The 19,006-nt window shown below is 43.0% G+C and overlaps 1 protein-coding gene across 1 annotated transcript in view; it reads left to right on the top strand.

Moving 5' to 3' along the window:
- Positions 1-19,006, top strand: part of TRPC5 (transient receptor potential cation channel subfamily C member 5) — a 341,695-nt gene that overhangs the window by 281,856 nt on the left and 40,833 nt on the right. The window contains exons 3-5 of the mRNA XM_018044118.1: positions 378-716; positions 4,635-4,774; positions 9,940-10,262. Of these exons, the coding sequence (XP_017899607.1) occupies positions 482-716; positions 4,635-4,774; positions 9,940-10,262 (698 nt within the window). The 5' untranslated portion in view covers positions 378-481. The remainder of the gene's footprint in view (positions 1-377; positions 717-4,634; positions 4,775-9,939; positions 10,263-19,006) is intronic.

Below are 19,006 nucleotides of genomic sequence, written 5' to 3' on the forward strand. Positions count from 1 at the left end.
GGCCTTCATCGTCACCCCAAATTAAGTCCCTCTTCTTCTTGGCCTCAGTTTCTCTGTCTGTAAAACAAGTCTTAAGTGAGATGAGGTTTGGAGAGGGCTGGGCTGGCCTCTGATCAAAACCCCTGAGGTTTTTTTGTGTGTGTGTCATGAATTTCTATTTATCATATGTTCTCAGTTCCCTCTGAGTCTGTATTTCATGTGTTTGCCACATGAATCAGAGAAAACCTTANTCTGAGGTTAGACCCACCTGTGGGACCCTGGAAATCAGGCCTTCTCTGGGAGTGGGCCATGAGCTGGCTGTAAACTAGGAGAGCAATTATGAAGGTAGACTTCCTTCCAGCCATCCCAGATGCCTGACTTGTTCTCTTCTTTTCCAGTTTGTGGCCCAGCCCCAATTGCCAACAGTTGCTTGCCACTCTGGTGGTACGACGGCTTCCCTGGATGGCGGCGGAAACACTGGGTCGTCAAGCTTCTGACGTGCATGACCATTGGGTTCCTGTTTCCCATGCTGTCTATTGCTTATCTCATCTCACCCAGGAGCAACCTTGGGCTGTTCATCAAGAAACCCTTCATCAAGTTTATCTGCCACACAGCATCGTATCTGACCTTCCTCTTCATGCTTCTCCTGGCTTCTCAGCACATCGTCAGGACAGACCTCCATGTACAGGGACCTCCCCCAACTGTCGTGGAGTGGATGATACTGCCTTGGGTTCTCGGTGAGTCACAGGGACCAGAAGCTATGGCCAGACTGCCTGCTGGTCTTGTCTAAAGAAACTACTGGAATTGGCAGTTGGACTGGCCCTGAACTAAGGCACCTTCCCTCTGTGCAGTGGGATAGTTTGTTGGGAATCTCAGAAACGTGGTTCCTTCCCCCACCCCGGGCCTGGGTTGCTTGCTGTCACAGGGTTTGCCATGAGATTGGCAGTGTACCCAGGGCTTGTTTCAACTAACCTAACTTCATCAATGACAAGGAAGTTGTCTATCAGTGGGTTTAGAGGGAAAGCCAAGTGTTAGTCAGGACAGGCTCAGGGAGGCTGGGCAGGGCAAGTGCTGAACAGTCTATTTGATGCCTTCTTTCCCATTACTGGGGTTGAGGGGATGCCACCCAAATCTGCTGCTCTCCTATGACTATGCTAAATGATCCCTATACTTATCCAGGGTCCACATCCTATTTGGATACTAATTTCACAACCAGGAGGGAAATCTAGGAAATTCACACAATTCATGGTAAAAAAGCAGCCTTCACCAGAAGTCTCCAGGCATAATTACATTGCATTGGACCCTCCAGTGCATCACCACCCTCCAGGTCCTTGATACTTAAACTGAGGTCCCCAAACCAGCAATGTCAGCATCAACTTGTTAAACATACAGGTTTGTGAGTCTCACTCAGGGTCTGTGAAATCAGAATCTACATAATCCCCATGTAATTCACATGTATTTTAACGCAGGGATCCCCAACCTATAGGATCTAATGCCTGATGATCTGAGATGGAACTGATGTAATAAATAATAGAAATCAAGTACAAAATAAATGTAATGCACTTGAATTATCCCAAAACCATCTCTCACCCCACCCCACCACCATCCTGGACTGTAGAGAAATTGTCTTCCACAAAACTGGTCCCTGTTGCCAAAAAGTTTGGGGACTGCTGTTTTAAAGTCTGAGACATACAACCTTAGACCACAGTCACTTCTTTTACTGCTTTCCACATACCAAAGCAAAAGAAACATATATTAATATGTCATCAGGCAGAATTCCATGAAACCTACACACAATGAGAGGAGATAAGAGAAAGGAGGATTCTAAATTATTCTGATCCCCATTGCCTAGCTTCAGCCCCAACATCCAGTGCTTTGGACCATGGCCTGCTTGCACAACTCAAAACTCACTGAGAAGTTTTCCCTCTCAGACATATGTAGTGGAAATTAAGGACTATATGGGATAATAGTGATACTTCGTTCAGTTCAGTCACTCAGTCATGTCCAACTCTTTGCGACCCCATGAATTGCAGCACGCCAGGCCTCCCTGTCTATCACCAACTCCCGGAGTTCACTCAAACTCATGTCCATCGAGTTGGTGATGCCATCCAGCGATTTCATCCTCTGTCATCCCCTTCTCCTCCTGCCCCCAATCCCTCCCAGCATCAGAGTCTTTTCAATGAGTCAACTCTTCACATCAGGTAGCCAAAGTATTGAAGTTTCAGCTTCAGCATCAGTCCTTCCAAAGAACACCCAGGACTGGTCTCCTTTCAGATGGACTGGTTGGATCTCCTTATAGTCCAAGGGACTCTCAAGAGTCTTCTCCAACACCACAGTTCAAAAACATCAATTCTTTGGCACTCAGCTTTCTTCACAGTCCAACTCTGACAACCATACATGACTACTGGAAAAACCATAGCCTAAACTAGACGGACCTTTGCTGGCAAAGTAATGTTTCTGCTTTTTAATACGCTATCTAGGTTGGTCATAACTTTCCTTCCAAGGAGTAACCATCTTTTAATTTCATGGCTGCAATCACCATCTGCAGTGATTTTGGAGCCCCCAAATATAAAGTCTGACAATATTTTCACTGTTTCCCCCTCTATTTCCCATGAAGTGATGGGACCAGATGCCATGAATTTATTTTTCTGAATGTTGAGCTTTAAACCAACTTTTTCGCTCTCCTCTTTCACTTTCACCAAGAGGCTTTTTAGCTCCTCTTCACTTCCTGCCATAAGGGTGGTGTCATCTGCATATCTGAGGTTATTGATATTTCTCCCGGCAATCTTGACTCCAGCTTGTGCTTCTTCCAGCCCAGTGTTTCTCATGATGTACTCTGCATATAAGTTAAATAAGCAGGGTGACAATATACAGCCTTGACGTACTCCTTTTCCTATTTGGAACCAGTCTGTTGTTCCATGTCCAATGCTAACTGTTGCTTCCTGACCTGCATATAGGTTTCTCAAGAGACAGGTCTGGTGGTCTGGTATTCCCGTCTCTTTCAGAATTTTCCACAGTTTATTGTGATCCACACAGTCAGAGGCTTTGGCATAGTCAATAAAGCAGAAATAGATGTTTTTCTGGAACTCTCTTGCTTTTTCCATGATCCAGCGGATGTTGGCAATTTGATCTCTGGTTCCCCTGCCTTTTCTAAAACCAGCTTGAACATCAGGAAGTTCACGGTTCACATATTGCTAAAGCCTGACCTGGAGAATTTTGAGCATTACTTTACTAGCATGTGAGATGAGTGCAATTGTGCAGTAGTTTGAGCATTCTTTGGCATTGCCTTTCTTTGGGATTAGAATGCAAACTGACTTTTTTGCATCCTGTGGCCACTGCTGAGTTTTCCAAATTTGCTGGCATATTGAGTGCAGCACTTTCACAGCATCATCTTCCAGGATTTGAAATAGCTCAACTGGAATTCCATCACCTCCACTAGCTTTGTTCATAGTGATGCTTTCTAAGGCCCACTTGACTTCACGTTCCAGGATGTCTGGCGCTAGGTGAGTGATCACAGCATCGTGATTATCTTGGTCATGAAGATCTTTTTTGTACAGTTTTTTGTGTATTCTTGCCACCTCTTCTTAATATCTTCTGCTTCTGTTAGGCCCATACAATTTCTGTCCTTTATCGAGCCTATCTTTGCATGAAATGTTCCCTTGGTATCTCTAATTTTCTTGAAAAGATCTCTAGTCTTTCCCATTCTGTTGTTTTCCTCTATTATCTTTGCATTGATCTCTCAGGAAAGCTTTCTTATCTCTCCTTGCTATTCTTTGAAACTCTGCATTCAGATGCTTATATCTTTCCTTTTCTCCTTTGCTTTCACTTCTCTTCTTTTCACAGCTATTTGTAAGGCCTCCTCAGACAGCCATTTTGCTTTTTTACATTTCTTTCCATGGAGATGATCTTGATCCCTGTCTCCTGTACAATGTCACGAACCTCCCCCCTTAGTTCATCAGGCACTCTATCAGATCTAGTCCCTTAAATCTATTTCTCACTTCCACTGTATTGGTCCACTGGAGAAGGGAATGGCAAACCACTTCAGTATTCTTGCCTTGAGAGCCCCATGAACAGTATGAAAAGGCAAAATGATAGGATACTGAAAGAGAAACTCCCCAGGTCAGTATGTGCCCAGCACGCTACTGGAGATTAGTGGAGAAATAACTCCAGATAGTATGAAGGGATGGAGCCAAAGCAAAAACAATACCCAGTTGTGGATGTGACTGGTGATAGAAGCAAGGTCCAGTGCTGTAAACAGAAATATTGCATAGGAACCTGGAATGTTAGATCCATGAATCAAGGCAAATTGCCAGTAATCAAACAGGAGATGGCAAGAGTGAACGTCGACATTCTAGGAATCAGCAAACTAAAATGGACTGGAATGGGTGAATTTAATTCAGATGACCATTATATCTACTACTCCGGGCAGGAATCCCTTAGAAGAAATGGAATAGCCATCATGGTCAACAAAAGAGTCCAAAATGCAGTAGTTGGATGCAATCTCAAAAACAACAGAATGGTCTCTGTTCGTTTCCAAGGCAAACCATTCAATATCACAGTAATCCAAGTCTATGCCCCAACCAGTAACACTGAAGAAGCTGAAGTTGAACAGTCTGGTGCTGTGAAGCAATAAACCTTTTGCCTCCATTTTTCAGGTTTCATTTGGGGGGAGATAAAGGAAATGTGGGATGGTGGATTTACTGAATACATCCATGACTGGTGGAACCTGATGGATTTTGCAATGAACTCACTCTACCTGGCAACTATTTCCTTGAAGATTGTAGCCTATGTCAAGGTAACTTGGAATATTTGCTATGTTTCTTAATCATTTGTTTACAGTAAGCTTTAGCTATGGGAGCACAGAGTTTAGGGGGCAAGTGCTAAAGACCATCAATGCATATGGAAAGGTACCATAAAATAGACATTTTTTTCAGTGGCTTGTAATCAGTGTCCACCTAACCAGACAATGGAGAATGGAACAATTTGCAAATGAATTCTTAGCTTCTTCAACTCTGACAGTAAAAGGTCTGAAGCTGCTCACCCACTCAGTCAGTGTTTACATCCTCTCTACAGTATCCTCGCCAAGAAGATAGCCCACTGATGTTTGCATGAGGCAGAGATAAAACATTCACTGAATTTCCAAAAGCCTCTCTCAACTCTTGTCACTTCATTAAAAAGTGCTACTTTATATTTTTCTAATATTATTCTTCCTGTGACACATCCATTAGTAATCCTTCCTCATCATGGGGTCAAACAGAACAAAGATGTTCCTTCTCCATAAAGTGCTTCAGATATGAAGTCATCTCTCCCTAGCTTGCTGAGCTGCCTCTTCTCAAAGCCAAATATTCACACTGCCCTCAAGTGTTCTTCATAGGATTGATAGCAGAACCCTAGAAACTTCACTGTGTGAGACATAGATTTTTAATAGTCTTTGCCTCCTGCATCACTTCCATTACCGGGATGATCATTCAAGCTGCTATGAATCCACCATCTTGAGTATCACCCATTCTATGTCTCTACCAATCCAGATAACACACACACACACACACGCACGCACGCACACACACACACACACACACACACACCACTTTGATGTTTTTTCCTGCATAATGTACAGCCTGCATTAACCTGATAAATAGCTTCATGTCCAGCACCTCATGCTGGATAGTCACAGGCTCTGAGTTCAGGTTTAGTGCTCATTAGATACTGGAATGGCTGCACTGCCTCTACCCTGAAGTGAACTTCTCCAGCATGAGGAAAAGCTGACAACTCCATCTCCAAGACTGTCTAGTCAGTCATGCTGTTTGGCATGAAATCCCACATGAAGGAGTTTTAGAATGGGAATATGGCTGTCCCCCAAATCGCCAACAACTTAGTTTATTTTTACATCTCTAATATGCATATTGCATAAATTTTAAGACCTTGGGAGTTAGTTACATGGAGCGTGAATATTGAATGCAGTCCTAAAACATTTTTGAAAGAAGCTGAAGACTATGCTTATACTTTGTGGTGATCGTTCAACACATACTTACAACTTCCTTACAAGAAAAAGCTGGTAAGGAAAATGTTTGGATCTCTGGTTAATGTGCCTGGATGAATTCCATGTCATTCTGGCACTCATCTGACTAAGTAACACTGTTTGCCAAAAAAAAAAACAAAAAATCTTCCTTTGGAAGTGGTATTTATATACTAGAGGGACAATACATTATCAATCTAGAAACTGGTGAGTTCTGCTTAAACAGGAAAGTGTAGAATAAATGATCAAATGATTAACCCTTGGGGATGTGAAATTGTGTCAACAGATGCCCAACATTAGTTAATCACATACCCTGTCCACGTTCACTGGCAAGCCTTCCAAGGACTAGATACTTCCTCATCATAGAGCATAAGGATAAATCATCTCACTAAGCTGAGTAAATGCCCCTCAACTGATAAATACTTAACTCAAAAAAAGACATTTGCCAAGAAGTCAGAGCCCTTCACAACAAAGAAGAATTTACAAATAAGAGATGCCACGTGCAGACTGAATTTACAATGAGAAATTGTCAGTGAGCAGTCAGGTTCACTCGTGCAGGAAGGCGCATCCGTCTGAAATGAACTCCACCAAGTAGGCTGAGCCAACTTCTATAAGTAAAGACATAGGGCTGGTCCCAGGCCCTTTTAAAAATTTCAGCTCATCATTGCACTGAGGCAGTATGACACACCATGACAGAAACTGGCCTTGGGAAGATCCTTTATTAGAGTGAAAAACTAGTCAACTATATGTATATATACACTCTACCTCACATGGCTACATGACTAAGAAGCAAAAGGCACATACCAAAGTACTCAAAAGGAACAAACATACCTCATATTAGCCCTCAGTGCCCCCAAGATAACACTAAAAATGGAGAGTAATTGTCTTTTTGTCTTCTAGGATAGCACCACCTAGATTTATCCCAGCACTCCCTTACTCCATATGTACAGACTAAACTGAACTTTGATACCCATTGAGTTATGACCCTTTCTCCAGCCAATGCTTGGATGAAAACACACCTCCTCATCTTTGTTACTATTGGGTACCCACATTTGGCCAACCCTTTTCATATTCTGCTTTTGAGTTCACACCCTTTTAATAGGCATAGCGGCCAATTTTCAAGCAACATTCTATCTCCAAGAATATAAGAAAAATCATTTGTCTCCCAATATCACTCTCTGAAGAGTCAGGAAACCCAAAGGTAATCCCTGCTCTGATATTTACGAGCTGGATTACCACAGGCCATCCTTCTACCTCTAGGAGCTTCAGACACTGCCTCTGAAAAATAAGATGGAACTAGATCAATGGGTTTCAACCTTTTAATTTTTTCCCATGGAACCACATCTTAAAGTTAAAACTTATGCAGGATTTCAATGTACTAAGGAGCTCAAAGGAATGAGTTTGGATTGAGAAATGACTCTTCCTAGCCTCCTCTCTGGTTTCCACAGTGACTACCAGATGCTTCTATTGAACCCTCAGGCTTGAAGGAACACAATTTGATTGGAAAATCACTTGTGGTCAGTCAGGCCTCAGCAAACTGGGCTGCCGGCCAAGCTGGGGCCACTGTTTGTTTACATATTGTCTGTTATTATAGTTCTAGAAGGGACTTCCCTGGTGCTTAGTCGCTCAGTTGTGTCTGACTCTTTTGTGACCCCATGGACTGTAGCCTACCAGGTTCCTCTGTCCGTGGGATTGCCCAGGCAAGAATCCCGGAGTGGGTTGCCATTTCCTTCTCCAGGGGATCTTCCCAACCTAGAGATCAAACCTGGGTCTCCTGCATTGCAGGTAGATTCTTTACCCTCTGAGCCACCAGTCCATTGGCTAAGATTCCATGCTTCCAACACAGGGGGCCATGGTTTGATCCCTGAGCCAGGAACTAGATCTCATGTGCTATAACTAAGACCTGGTACAGCAAAATAAATAAATGTATAGTTCTAAAAGAAAAAGTTAAGTAGTTTCCACAGTAACCATATAGCCCACAAAGCCAAAAATATATACTATCTGGCCCTTGACACAAAATGTTTGCTGACCTCTATGCTAAATGAGCTCCAAGTTTACTCTCTGCTATCATATTCTATAGTATTTTTCTCTAAAAGTACATACACAAAGCATAGATTTTCCATGAGAATCATCTTTCACACTTGTGACTGTTCTGTGATCCAAACTCACGGATAGTATACTTCCCTGTGGTTATGGGTGTGACTGTGGAGTGAGAAAACCCTAAATGATGAGCTATGCATGTTCCAGTTGAAATCCTAGTTTTAAATGTAGGTCTGCTTTGTTATCAACAAAGAATCAGCATCATTCACATAGACCTCCAAATAAGTAAAGGCCTATCTAATAAATGCACTGTGATATCAACTATTACAGAAGTAACATTTCATAGAAATAGTGCTATACTGAGTGTTTAGAGGCCTGAGTTTTAGTCCTGGCTCCGCTACCAAGTTGCTGTGTGACCTTAAGCAGTTCCCTCTGCCTCTCTGGATTTCAGTTCCTCCACTTGTAAAACAGGCATAACAATGTCCACCTCTCACAACTATGCAGCAAATGTTTCCTTTGGATACAGAAATGGAGAGATACAAGATTTGGCCCAAAGTGTATAAAACCAATTGGCCATCTCAAGTCTATTTGAAATAGAAGCACACATGTGGCAAGTTTTCTCCAAACTCCTCTGACAGTGAGGAATATTGGATACACACAAATGATTTTAATAACACCAGTTTCCTCAGTTGTTGGAAGTGAGGCACATTTTAGAAATGCTAACAATATAATTTGGCCCCCAAAGCAACATTTTCTCAGGAAAGTTGTTTACATTTAGTCCTGAGAAATTGTGATATTTAGATGAGCGTTCAAAGCAATATGCTTCAGATTGTATTCCAGGCAAAATCTACTTCTGTCTTGGGGAAGGTAAAAAGCAATTTCTTGTATTTCCATAACATCTCTCCGTATGGAGTACACAGACTTTCACATATGGGTACATAATCAGACATATGCAGTGGGTAGGAGTAGATATTATCCTCATTTTCTGGTGAAATGAGAGAAAGAGGGGCAGTTTTAAGTGACAAAGGCTATATTGGAGCTCAGTCTCACAACGAAGCCATCTCTCCATAAGGTGACTTCCAATGTTTTAGGAGCTGAAAGCTCAGGAAATACTGGAACATGGGCAGCCAACCCCAGAAATCCTGGCTCCTCCTCCTCGTTCAGCCCCCTGGTCCATCGTTTGTGCTAAAGGAACATTCCAACTTGTAAGACTATCAAAGCAACAATAAAATACATCCATACACCACTTGGTGAGCAGCACTAAATTCATTGCCTTGGAGGCTGACATGCCATTTGTAATTGCATGGGGGAAAAGACTATCGGCAGAAAACTCTGAATAATGACCTAAGGATGCTCAATCAGCCCCAAACTGCAATCAGCAGGGAAGTCAAGGTGAACACTGCACACTGAGGAGGCTGAACCTACCCCATGTCCTTCAGTAACTGCAAGTTGTGCGTGGTGCTTAGCACAAAACGGGGGCTTGGGCAGCAAAGCTGGTTTGCAGTCTCATTAGGAAGCAGAGTACTTTGGCCCCACAACCTTAGGCACACCTGTGGCTCTGTTCTCAGGCCACTCCCCAACAATCTGGTCAACTCACACTTCGAAAATGTCTGTTGATAAACCACAGATTGTTACTCCAGATGATTGCTCTGAAATTCATGTTTCTACATCTATGCGCTGAGTATATATTTGGATAGGAGTGGAAGGAAGAGCGTTATTAGCATCATGTATTGATTGGGTGGGGGAAAAAAGACCAGTAGTGCCAATCACGGGGGCCTGTTGTATAAATGAATGCTTGATGCTTAGTTTGATGTTTTTATTTGGGTGCAGAAGGGAGGAAAGAGGGGAAAGTTTTCTAAATGCTCGCTGTACCTCTCATATTGTGCACTTGTTGTTTCTTTCAGTATAATGGTTCCCGTCCAAGGGAAGAATGGGAAATGTGGCACCCGACCCTGATTGCAGAAGCTCTCTTTGCGATATCCAACATTTTAAGTTCGTTGCGTCTCATATCCCTGTTCACAGCCAACTCCCACTTAGGGCCTCTGCAGATCTCTTTGGGGCGCATGTTGCTCGATATCCTCAAATTCCTCTTTATCTACTGCCTGGTACTGCTGGCTTTTGCCAATGGATTGAACCAGCTTTACTTTTATTATGAGACCAGAGCAATCGATGAGCCCAACAACTGCAAGGGGATCCGATGCGAGAAACAGAACAATGCCTTCTCCACGTAAGACTCCCCACTCTCCTCTTCTGCCTTTTGTCTGCTTTCTCTTTCTTTGCCCTATTTTCAGTCCATATCTTTGCCACTGCCCCTTGACAGTGCATGCAGAGCACACTTATTGATCTCTCTAGGAGACTAGGAGAGGAAGTAGAGTTAGGTGACGGAGGAAAGAGACAAACACATACGGGCTCCAAGGAACTCATCTAAAGAGTAACTTCTGAATTATTTTGGTCATATCTAATATTTTTAAAGGAATTCATGAAAATGAAAGTGTTAGTCACTTAGTCGAGTCTGACTCTTTGCGACCCCCATGAACTGTAGCCTGCCAGTCTCCTCTGTCCATGGAATTCTCTAGGCAAGAATACTGGAGTGGGCTGCCATGTCCTCTCCAGGAGATCTGGCTGGGTCTCCTGCACTGCAGGCAGATTCTTTGGCATCTCAGTCACCAGGGAAGCCCTGAGAAATTCATGGGAAGGGGGTAAATAATCCCTCACTCCAAAAAGCACCGCTAACCAAGGAAATAAAAGAGCAAGGTTATACCTCTCAACAAGTAATTACCAAAGCTAACGTAACCGTTCTGAATCAAGAACAAAGAAAAGGGAAGGGTGCAAATATACTTGAATGCATCTTGTGATACTGTGATTTATAATAAGAAATATGTATTTGTTCTTTGTCCCCATTTCTGGCACAGAACTTCTAACACCCTTGGTATTTCCTAAGTGATGAGAACCACAAAGGTGTCTTTGGTTGTGTTAACAAAGTGACTTTTGGACCTTACCTAGGATGGGGGCCAGTTATCCCCATGTGATTAGAGGGTTGGAACTTCGAAACTCACCCTTCAACCTTCCTTTCAGGGAGGGGAGAAGGACTGGAAATTGATTTCAATCACCAATGGCTAAGTATAGGAGTTGCGGATTCGATCCCTGGGTTGGGAAGATCCCCTAGAGGAGAGCATGGCAACCCACTCCTGCATTCTTGCCTGGAGGGCACAGAATTCCTGGCAAGTTACAGTTCATACGGTCACAAAGATTCGGACATGACTGAGGTGACTTAGCATGCATGCACACACTGATGGCTAATGATATAATCAACTGTGACTGTGTAATGGGGGCTTCCCAGGTGGCACTAGTGGTAAAGAAGCTACCTGCCAATACAGGAGATGTAAGAGATTTGGGCTCAATCTCTGGGTTGTGAAGATCCCCTGGAGGAGGGCATGACAACAATATTCTTGCCTGAAGAATCCCATGGACAGACGAGCCTGGCGGGCTATGATCCATGGGGTCACAAAGAGTCAGACACAACTGAAGCGACTTCACACAACTGTGTAATGAGCCTTCCATAAAAACCCAAAAGGACAGGGTTTGGAGAGCCTCCAGGTTGGTGAGCATGTGGAAATTTGGGGAGAATGGGCGATCAGAGAATACAGGGAAGCTTGCCCCCCATACCTTACCCTATGCATATTCTATCTGGCTGTTCCTGAGTTGTATCTTTTTATAATAGACCAGTAATCTAGTCATTTCAATGTTTCTCTGAGTTTTATCAGGCACTCTAGCAAATTAATCAAACCCAAGGAGAGGATTGTGGGGAGCTCCACCTACAGCCAGCTGGTCAGAAGAATGAGGGACATCTGGGAAAACCAGAAGGGGAGCAGTCTTGTGGGACTGAGCTCTTAATCTGTGGAATCTGATGTTATTCCCCAGGAGTGTCAGAACTGACTGAGCTGGCTTGTAGGACACCCAACTGGTGTCGAAGAATTGGTAGTATGAGGGCAAAATATCTCCTCATTCCCACAGATGGGAATTGAGATGGGAATTTAGTTAAGGACCCCTTAGGTGGTGTCAGAGAAATGGGATTTGCTCGAACAGCCCTGGCTCATGGAAACATGGGGTTTGGGGAGAGAAAATATTAATAACTAAAAGGGCAGGTGGATGGTGAATTTTTGATTCCTAGATGGAGAGGAAACAGGCAAAGAGTAAGATGAGAGTCAGCTCAACTTCTGAGGTTACTTTAAGGTTTCAGATGTACCAAGGCACCAAGCAGTGATTGGAAATATCTCCTATTCCCACTCGGGACACAGAAGACAAGTAATGACCCTCTGTCCACCAGTCCTCTGCCTCCGGTATGGAACCCCTGTGCCATTTCTTTATAAACTCAACACCTACTTCTCTAGGACCTTTAAGCCTCCAGAATGGCTTTTATTTTCTGACAAATCACTGTTAGGGGAAGCAGACAAGAGAAAGAAAATAAGCGTATATTAGGAAACATGTTAGTTTCTAGGAGCAGCCCTGTGCTTATGCCAGACTCAGTGCCCTACACCTTGTCTATCTCTAGCCCCTGTTCTGGAAAGTGCCAGTCACCTGGTAATCATAGTCATGACCCCAAGGTCAGGAGGGATTCCTAGATATTAAGTTAAGATACAATGTTCCCCCTTAACTCTATAAACTAGAGCAGATCAATGGACTCAGACATTCTAGAAATGTGTTAAATAACAAAGGCCAAGGCGGGGAAAAGATTTCTGCTTGGCCCCAAGTTGTACCAATAGAGAAAGGGAAAAAACAATGCTATGTAGCCAACCATTATAATTGATCTCTAGCGACATTTCCTAAAATGGATGACAAATAACCATTCACATTCATGGAGATGTGAATAGACATGAAAGCAAGATTTCTGATTGCGTGAGATTTGGAAATGCTAGGAAGAATTTAAATGAAAAGTGAAAGTGTTTGTTGCCCAGTTGTGTTGATTCTTTGTGACCCCATGGACTGTAGCCCACGAGGCGCCTCTGTCCATGGAATTCCCCAGGCAAGAATACTAGAGTGGGTTGCCATTCCCTTCTCCAGGGCATCTTCCCAACCCAGGGATCAAACCCAGGTTTCCCACATTACAGGCAGATTTTTTACCTTCTAAGCCACCAGGAAAGCCCCTAAGACAAATTTAAGAAGGGCTTAAGCCAGCGCAGGGCTTCTCAGAGACTTTCCATTGTGAATCTACAGAAAACGGAGAGGTTCTCCCAAATCTATTTACCAGCATGCTGTTCCAGTGAACACAGTCTGGAAAATTTTGGCTCGTCCTGTCACCCATTTTCCAGCACCCACCCCCTCCACTAGGCCACACTCCCTGCTTCTCCTCCCAGAACTCAGGGCAAAATTGTGGATGGGGAAACCAGACTATGTGAAAGGAAAAAAAGAAGCCAAAATGGGATGACAAACAGATAGCGCCATTTTGGTGAAGCCAACCAAAAGTGGACAAAGGCAGCTGGTCACCTCTCTAGTGCCTCTTGACTAGGAACTGCTTCCTCTCCCGCATTACTCTAGAGATACAACTCACATCACCCTGTTTTCAATACAAAGAACAATCTTATAGTGGCTTGAGCACCAGGAAATGGTATCTGTTCCCATCAAAGCTTTCGACAGAGTTGCACATGTGAATGCAAGGCGCATTCCAGGAGGCTAGGTCCCTGCCAATTACCTTCTCATGGGAACTCTGCTGAGGAAGTTTATGAAATGTCTCCTTATAAGTCAGTAGTGATGATTAACACCCCTGTTGCCAACTGACATTTTATTCCCATCACTTGCCCAGCAGGGATGATTGACAAGAATGGACACCTGTCATACACAAAATTATATCTTGGGTGTCAGGTATGAAGAAGTATTGTCATGCTGGGACCAAAGCAGTGGTAATGTTACCTCAACTTCCCTTCTAGGTGTTGGTTTTTTCCTCCACAGAGCTCTGACTTCTGTTTTCCTTTAAATGCCTCAACTCAGGCATTTATAATAACTGCTAAAATACATGCTACTTAGACTGTCATGAAGACTCCATTTTTAGAGAAGGGGAAAAGGGAGCCTGTGAATAGACCTGATGTAAACTATGGCATCTGCTTGTTGTCACCCTTTTCCTTCTGATTCTCTAGAGATGTTATTGTTATTCTTCAGCTTAAAAAAGAAAAGAACTTTCCTGGGTGCACAATTTAGGGGGACCTTGTTGTCTTTGGTGACAACTGCCTGACAGTACAGTTGGTGGTTTGAGTTCAGTATTGAATACTGGGGGTACCTGGCCTTCATCCACTGTTGAGAGCAATTGGGAAGGTACCCTCTGAGGGCATGGGACTTGGGAGAGAAACAGGGAGGAAGTGGCAAGAAGCTGACTTGGTGGTCCTCTTGTCCTTGTGAGGTCCCGGCCCTCAACTCTGGATGCCTCCTGAACACACTTGGCTGTTCCGCACTGTTCCACAGGCCTTTCAAACACAATGTTCACAGATAAATTCCTTAGCTCTATGTCCCCACACCAAACCCATCTCCCTTTTAACTCCTCATCTCATTAAAGGATACTAGATAGAGTCCTAGGAGCCATCTTGGACACTTCTGTCTCTCTCAAGCAATACATCCTGTCTCACACTCAGTTTTGTCTGCTTCCTTAATATCTCTTCAATCCATTCTCTGTATAGACACACACACACACACACACACACACACACACACACACACACACACACACACACACACACACTCTACTGTCTTCTTTCAGGCCTACATCATCTCTCCCCCAAACTGCTACACATTTAATTGGTCTCCCTGCCTCCAGTCTTGTGTCCCCTCAAACAATTTCCCACCTGCTACACAGAAGTCTCTAAGTGCCAGTCTTATCTCATCACCTTCTGGTCTCTTGCCCGCCTGGTATCAGTATCCTCTCCAGTGTAAAATTCACCTTTTTCCATAATGCACAGGGCCCTGGAATCTGGATCCCACCTCTCCAGCCTTTCATTCCTCTCCTCCATAGTCAACATCTTGCTCTTCCCAACTTCAGGAGAGCATCTTGGTCTTACAGTCCTTTGTACTTCGCACACCATCCTCTTTGCCTGGAATGTCCATCCCTGTCTGGCCAGCCTGGACAACTCTCCCTGCCCCTTCAAGTGTCTGTCAAAGCCTGACCTGCTCTTTTAAGCCTGTTCTTATCCATTTCGACCCCACTCTCAGTTACAGGCTCCTTCTGTGTTTCCCATGGCATTCTAAGGACATCTCCATTTTAAAAGGTAACTTATAATAATAAAGGTAATAGTAATAATAAGTGGTCATGTATGGATATGAGAGTTGGACTATAAAGAAAGCTGAGTGTCAAAGAATTGAGGCTTTTGAACTGTGGTGTTGGAGAAGACTCTTGAGAGTCCCTTGGACTACAAGGAGATCCAACCAGTCCATCCTAAAGGAGATCAGTCCTGGGTGTTCATTGGAAGGACTGATGTTGAAGCTGAAACTCCAATACTTTGGCCACCTGATGCGAAGAGCTGACTCATTTGAAAAGACCCTGATGCTGGGAAAGATTGAGGGCAGGAGGAGAAGGGGACAACAGAGGATGAGATGGTTGGATGGCATCACCGACTTGATGGACATGGGTTTGGATGGACTCCGCGAGTTGGTGAGGGACAGGGAGGCCTGGCGTGTGGTGTTTCACGGGATCGCAAAGAGTCAGACATGACTGAACGACTGAACTGAACTGAATAATAATAATGTAATAAATACTATATTTTAGTTGTTTGTTGCCTCTCTCACCTACCAGACTGAGACTCCCACTTTACAGGTCTTTCTCCTACCACAGAGGGGCCTAAGACATAAAGAAGTTCAACATGCCCATTGAACAACTGAGTGAAAGAATGAATTCCAGTAGCAACCCTATCTTTAATTCTAGAAGATTCACTTTTCCTTCTGCCCTCTCTCACATGGCTGAAGTATCTGGCCAGTTCTGTCACTCTGCTGATCCACTTTGAACTTGCTGTCAGCGACAACCCTTGGCCTTTCTCCTCCCTTCTCATCCTGTACGTGGGCACTTGGCCAGAGGACTAACCTCTACATTGATCCTTATTAAACTTCATCTTGTTAGTTCCAGCCCCTTGATCCCTATTAAAATTCATCATGTTAGTTCCAGCCCCTTGCTCCAAGCCATTGTAATCTTTCTGAATCTTATTTCTGTCATCCAATTAGCTATTCTTCCCAATCTTGTATCTTCTGAAGATCTAAGAAGCTTGCCACCTATTCTCATACAAAGCATTGATAAAACTGTCATTCAGGCTTGTATTTGCTGGGTAGAATATTGGGTGGCTCTTAAAATTACATTTATAAAATGTGTGGTTTTTAAAGACATAAAAATTATGTCCAATATGACAACTAACATAGTTGTAACTAGATGTGAAAATAAATGATAATCTATGAAGACAATAAAGAAACATGAAACAACAAGGTTGTTTTTAGGTGGAAGGTTGATAATAGTCTTAAAAATAGCATATTTACTGAATGCTGGGTCCAGGCACTATTACAAAATGAGCTTGATATGAATTAATTCATTTAATCCTCACAATCCTCATAGTGCTATGAGGTAGGTACTACTATTATTATCCACTTTACAGATCAAGAAATTAGGGTACAAGGAAGTTAATCAGACTGTGCCCAGTCATACAGGTCATAGTGGTGGAATCAGAACTTTAATCCTGGCATATAAGTTCCAGGTTGTGCTTTTATCCAAGGGTGTGGGTGTAAGACTGAATTTGTAAAGTTATGTAAAATTAGTTGTATAAAGTTACAATCCTGAATTTGTAAAGTTATGTAAAATTAGTTGTATAAAGTTATAATCATCATAGATACATGTAAAGCTAAAGAGGCCAGAGCCATGACCTAGCAGGTCACTTAGGACCTCCTTGTAGATCATCATCATTCATTTGTAGCTCTTCCTACTTAATCAGTGGTGATTTCCTTACCCAAACTCAGCCCATATATTCCCTTCTTATTTATTTGGATACAAACTCAGTCCCCATCAAAGTCTCTTTTGTTGTTGTTGTTGTTGTTGTTCCGAGAAGGTTTTAAAGGTCCTTACTGAGTATCTTCAACTTTTTCTCCTAAATTCAATTCATAACCTTTCTACTGTTATCACAAGATGGCGCACCACGCATTCATACTTCCCTTACTTATGTGCTTCTATAGTCTTTTATAGATTTACCTAACAATTATTCAGCAACTCCTACCTGCCAGGCCATGAGGACACTGAGTAAATGGCATCCTTATCATCCAGAAACACATAGTCTAACAGAGAACACAAACAATTAGAATAGCTGCATTTTTAATGCTTTTGCTATGCCAAGCACTGTGCCAAGTGCATTACATGCAGAACCGTACATGATAGAAAAAGGTGGTTAAATGTTTTGACTCCAGAGTCAAAAGAGCTGAGTACAAATACTACCTCTGCCACTTTCTGCCTGTGTGACCACTTTGTGCCTCAATTTCTTATCTGAAAAAAAAGAATAGTAGCTACTTCATAGAGTTATTTTGAGAATCAAATATTACAATGCATGAGAAGCCTTTAGCACAGTGCCTGGCACACAAAACACAATAAATGTTAGCAGTTAGTACTTATCCTACCAATGGCCATTTTATAGATGAGGAAACTTGAAATTTAAAGAAGCCATGTGACTTTATCAAATTTTATAGTTAATAAGTTTGTCATGTGACTTTACCAAATTTTATAGTTAATATGTTTGTTTAGTGGCTAAGTTGTGTCCAATTCTTTTGCAACCCCCATGGACTGTAGCCTATCAGGCTCCTCTGTCCGTGGGAGTTTCCAGGCAAGAATACTAGAGGGGGTTGCCATTTTCTTCTTCAGGGAATCTTCCCAACCTAGGGATTGAAGCCCACATCTTCTGTATGGATAGGTGGATTCTTTACCACCGAGTCACCAGGGAAGCCCAATTAATATGTACAGAAGTTTAAAGTTTGCTCTTAGCCACTCCCCTCTCCTGTCTCTACAGTGTGATATGTGCGACTATGTAGTAAGGCTAGGCTGCTATGGGAGAACAAAAGAGGAGCATCTGACCCTACCTTGTAGGAAAGGAATCAGGGGAGGCCTCTAGAAGAGCTGGGGCTTTAGCTGAGGCTGGCAGGTCAAACAAGAGTTCAGTAGAGAAGAAGACAAGAAGGAAGTGGAGGCTGCAGGTTGGGAGCATGGTGGGAGCATTCCAACCAGAGTCAGAAACTTGTCAAAGGCAGGTTGCAATAAGAAACTGCCAAGTCCAGTGAACTGCAAAATTGGTAGGAATGACCAAGAGATGACTATGCCTTTGCTCCCTGTGGGTTATCAGCACAACTTGGCACTGCTTTTTCCCAAGGAGACTTTCTTTTCCAATACATCCTCCACTTCTTCACTGGTCAGAGTGAAATGCAGCGGGGTCAATCTTTACACTCCTTCTGCCTTTAGAAAGATGAACTCATCTCAAAGATGAGACTTTCAGCAACTGTCATGAGGATCATAGTTCTTATCTCTATTCTACCAAGTCTCTCTTTGCTTCATGATCTAGTAATATTTATGGATGGCTCCCAACATGCACAAATCCCCTCTTAACTAGCTGGTGGGGATTTGTCTTGCAAGCAGTTAATATCAAGTCTTCTTGAATCTCTGTATCTTCACTTTTTGCCCCTTGTTGAGTCAGCAAGTTCTGTATACTTGTTGACTCTCTGCTAAATGAAAATGGACTCACTGTTTTCTCTGTTAATATCAAAATAGTATTCCTTTGGCACTTAGGATTCTGGGGTTTTGTCAACAAGTCTTTCCATCCCTGTGATGATTGTGTTATGGACCTGACCACCATGTAATGGTCCCCTAGGTCATGAATTCAATTGAGTCTAGAAGCCATGGAGCTTCCTATAGATCTCTCACCAGAATGTTCTTTTCTACCCCAAATGTCAATCACCCATTTTACCTGGGCATGCATT

The sequence above is a fragment of the Capra hircus genome (assembly GCF_001704415.2).
Source record: "Capra hircus breed San Clemente chromosome X unlocalized genomic scaffold, ASM170441v1, whole genome shotgun sequence".
In the NCBI taxonomy this organism is placed as follows: Eukaryota; Metazoa; Chordata; class Mammalia; order Artiodactyla; family Bovidae; genus Capra; species Capra hircus.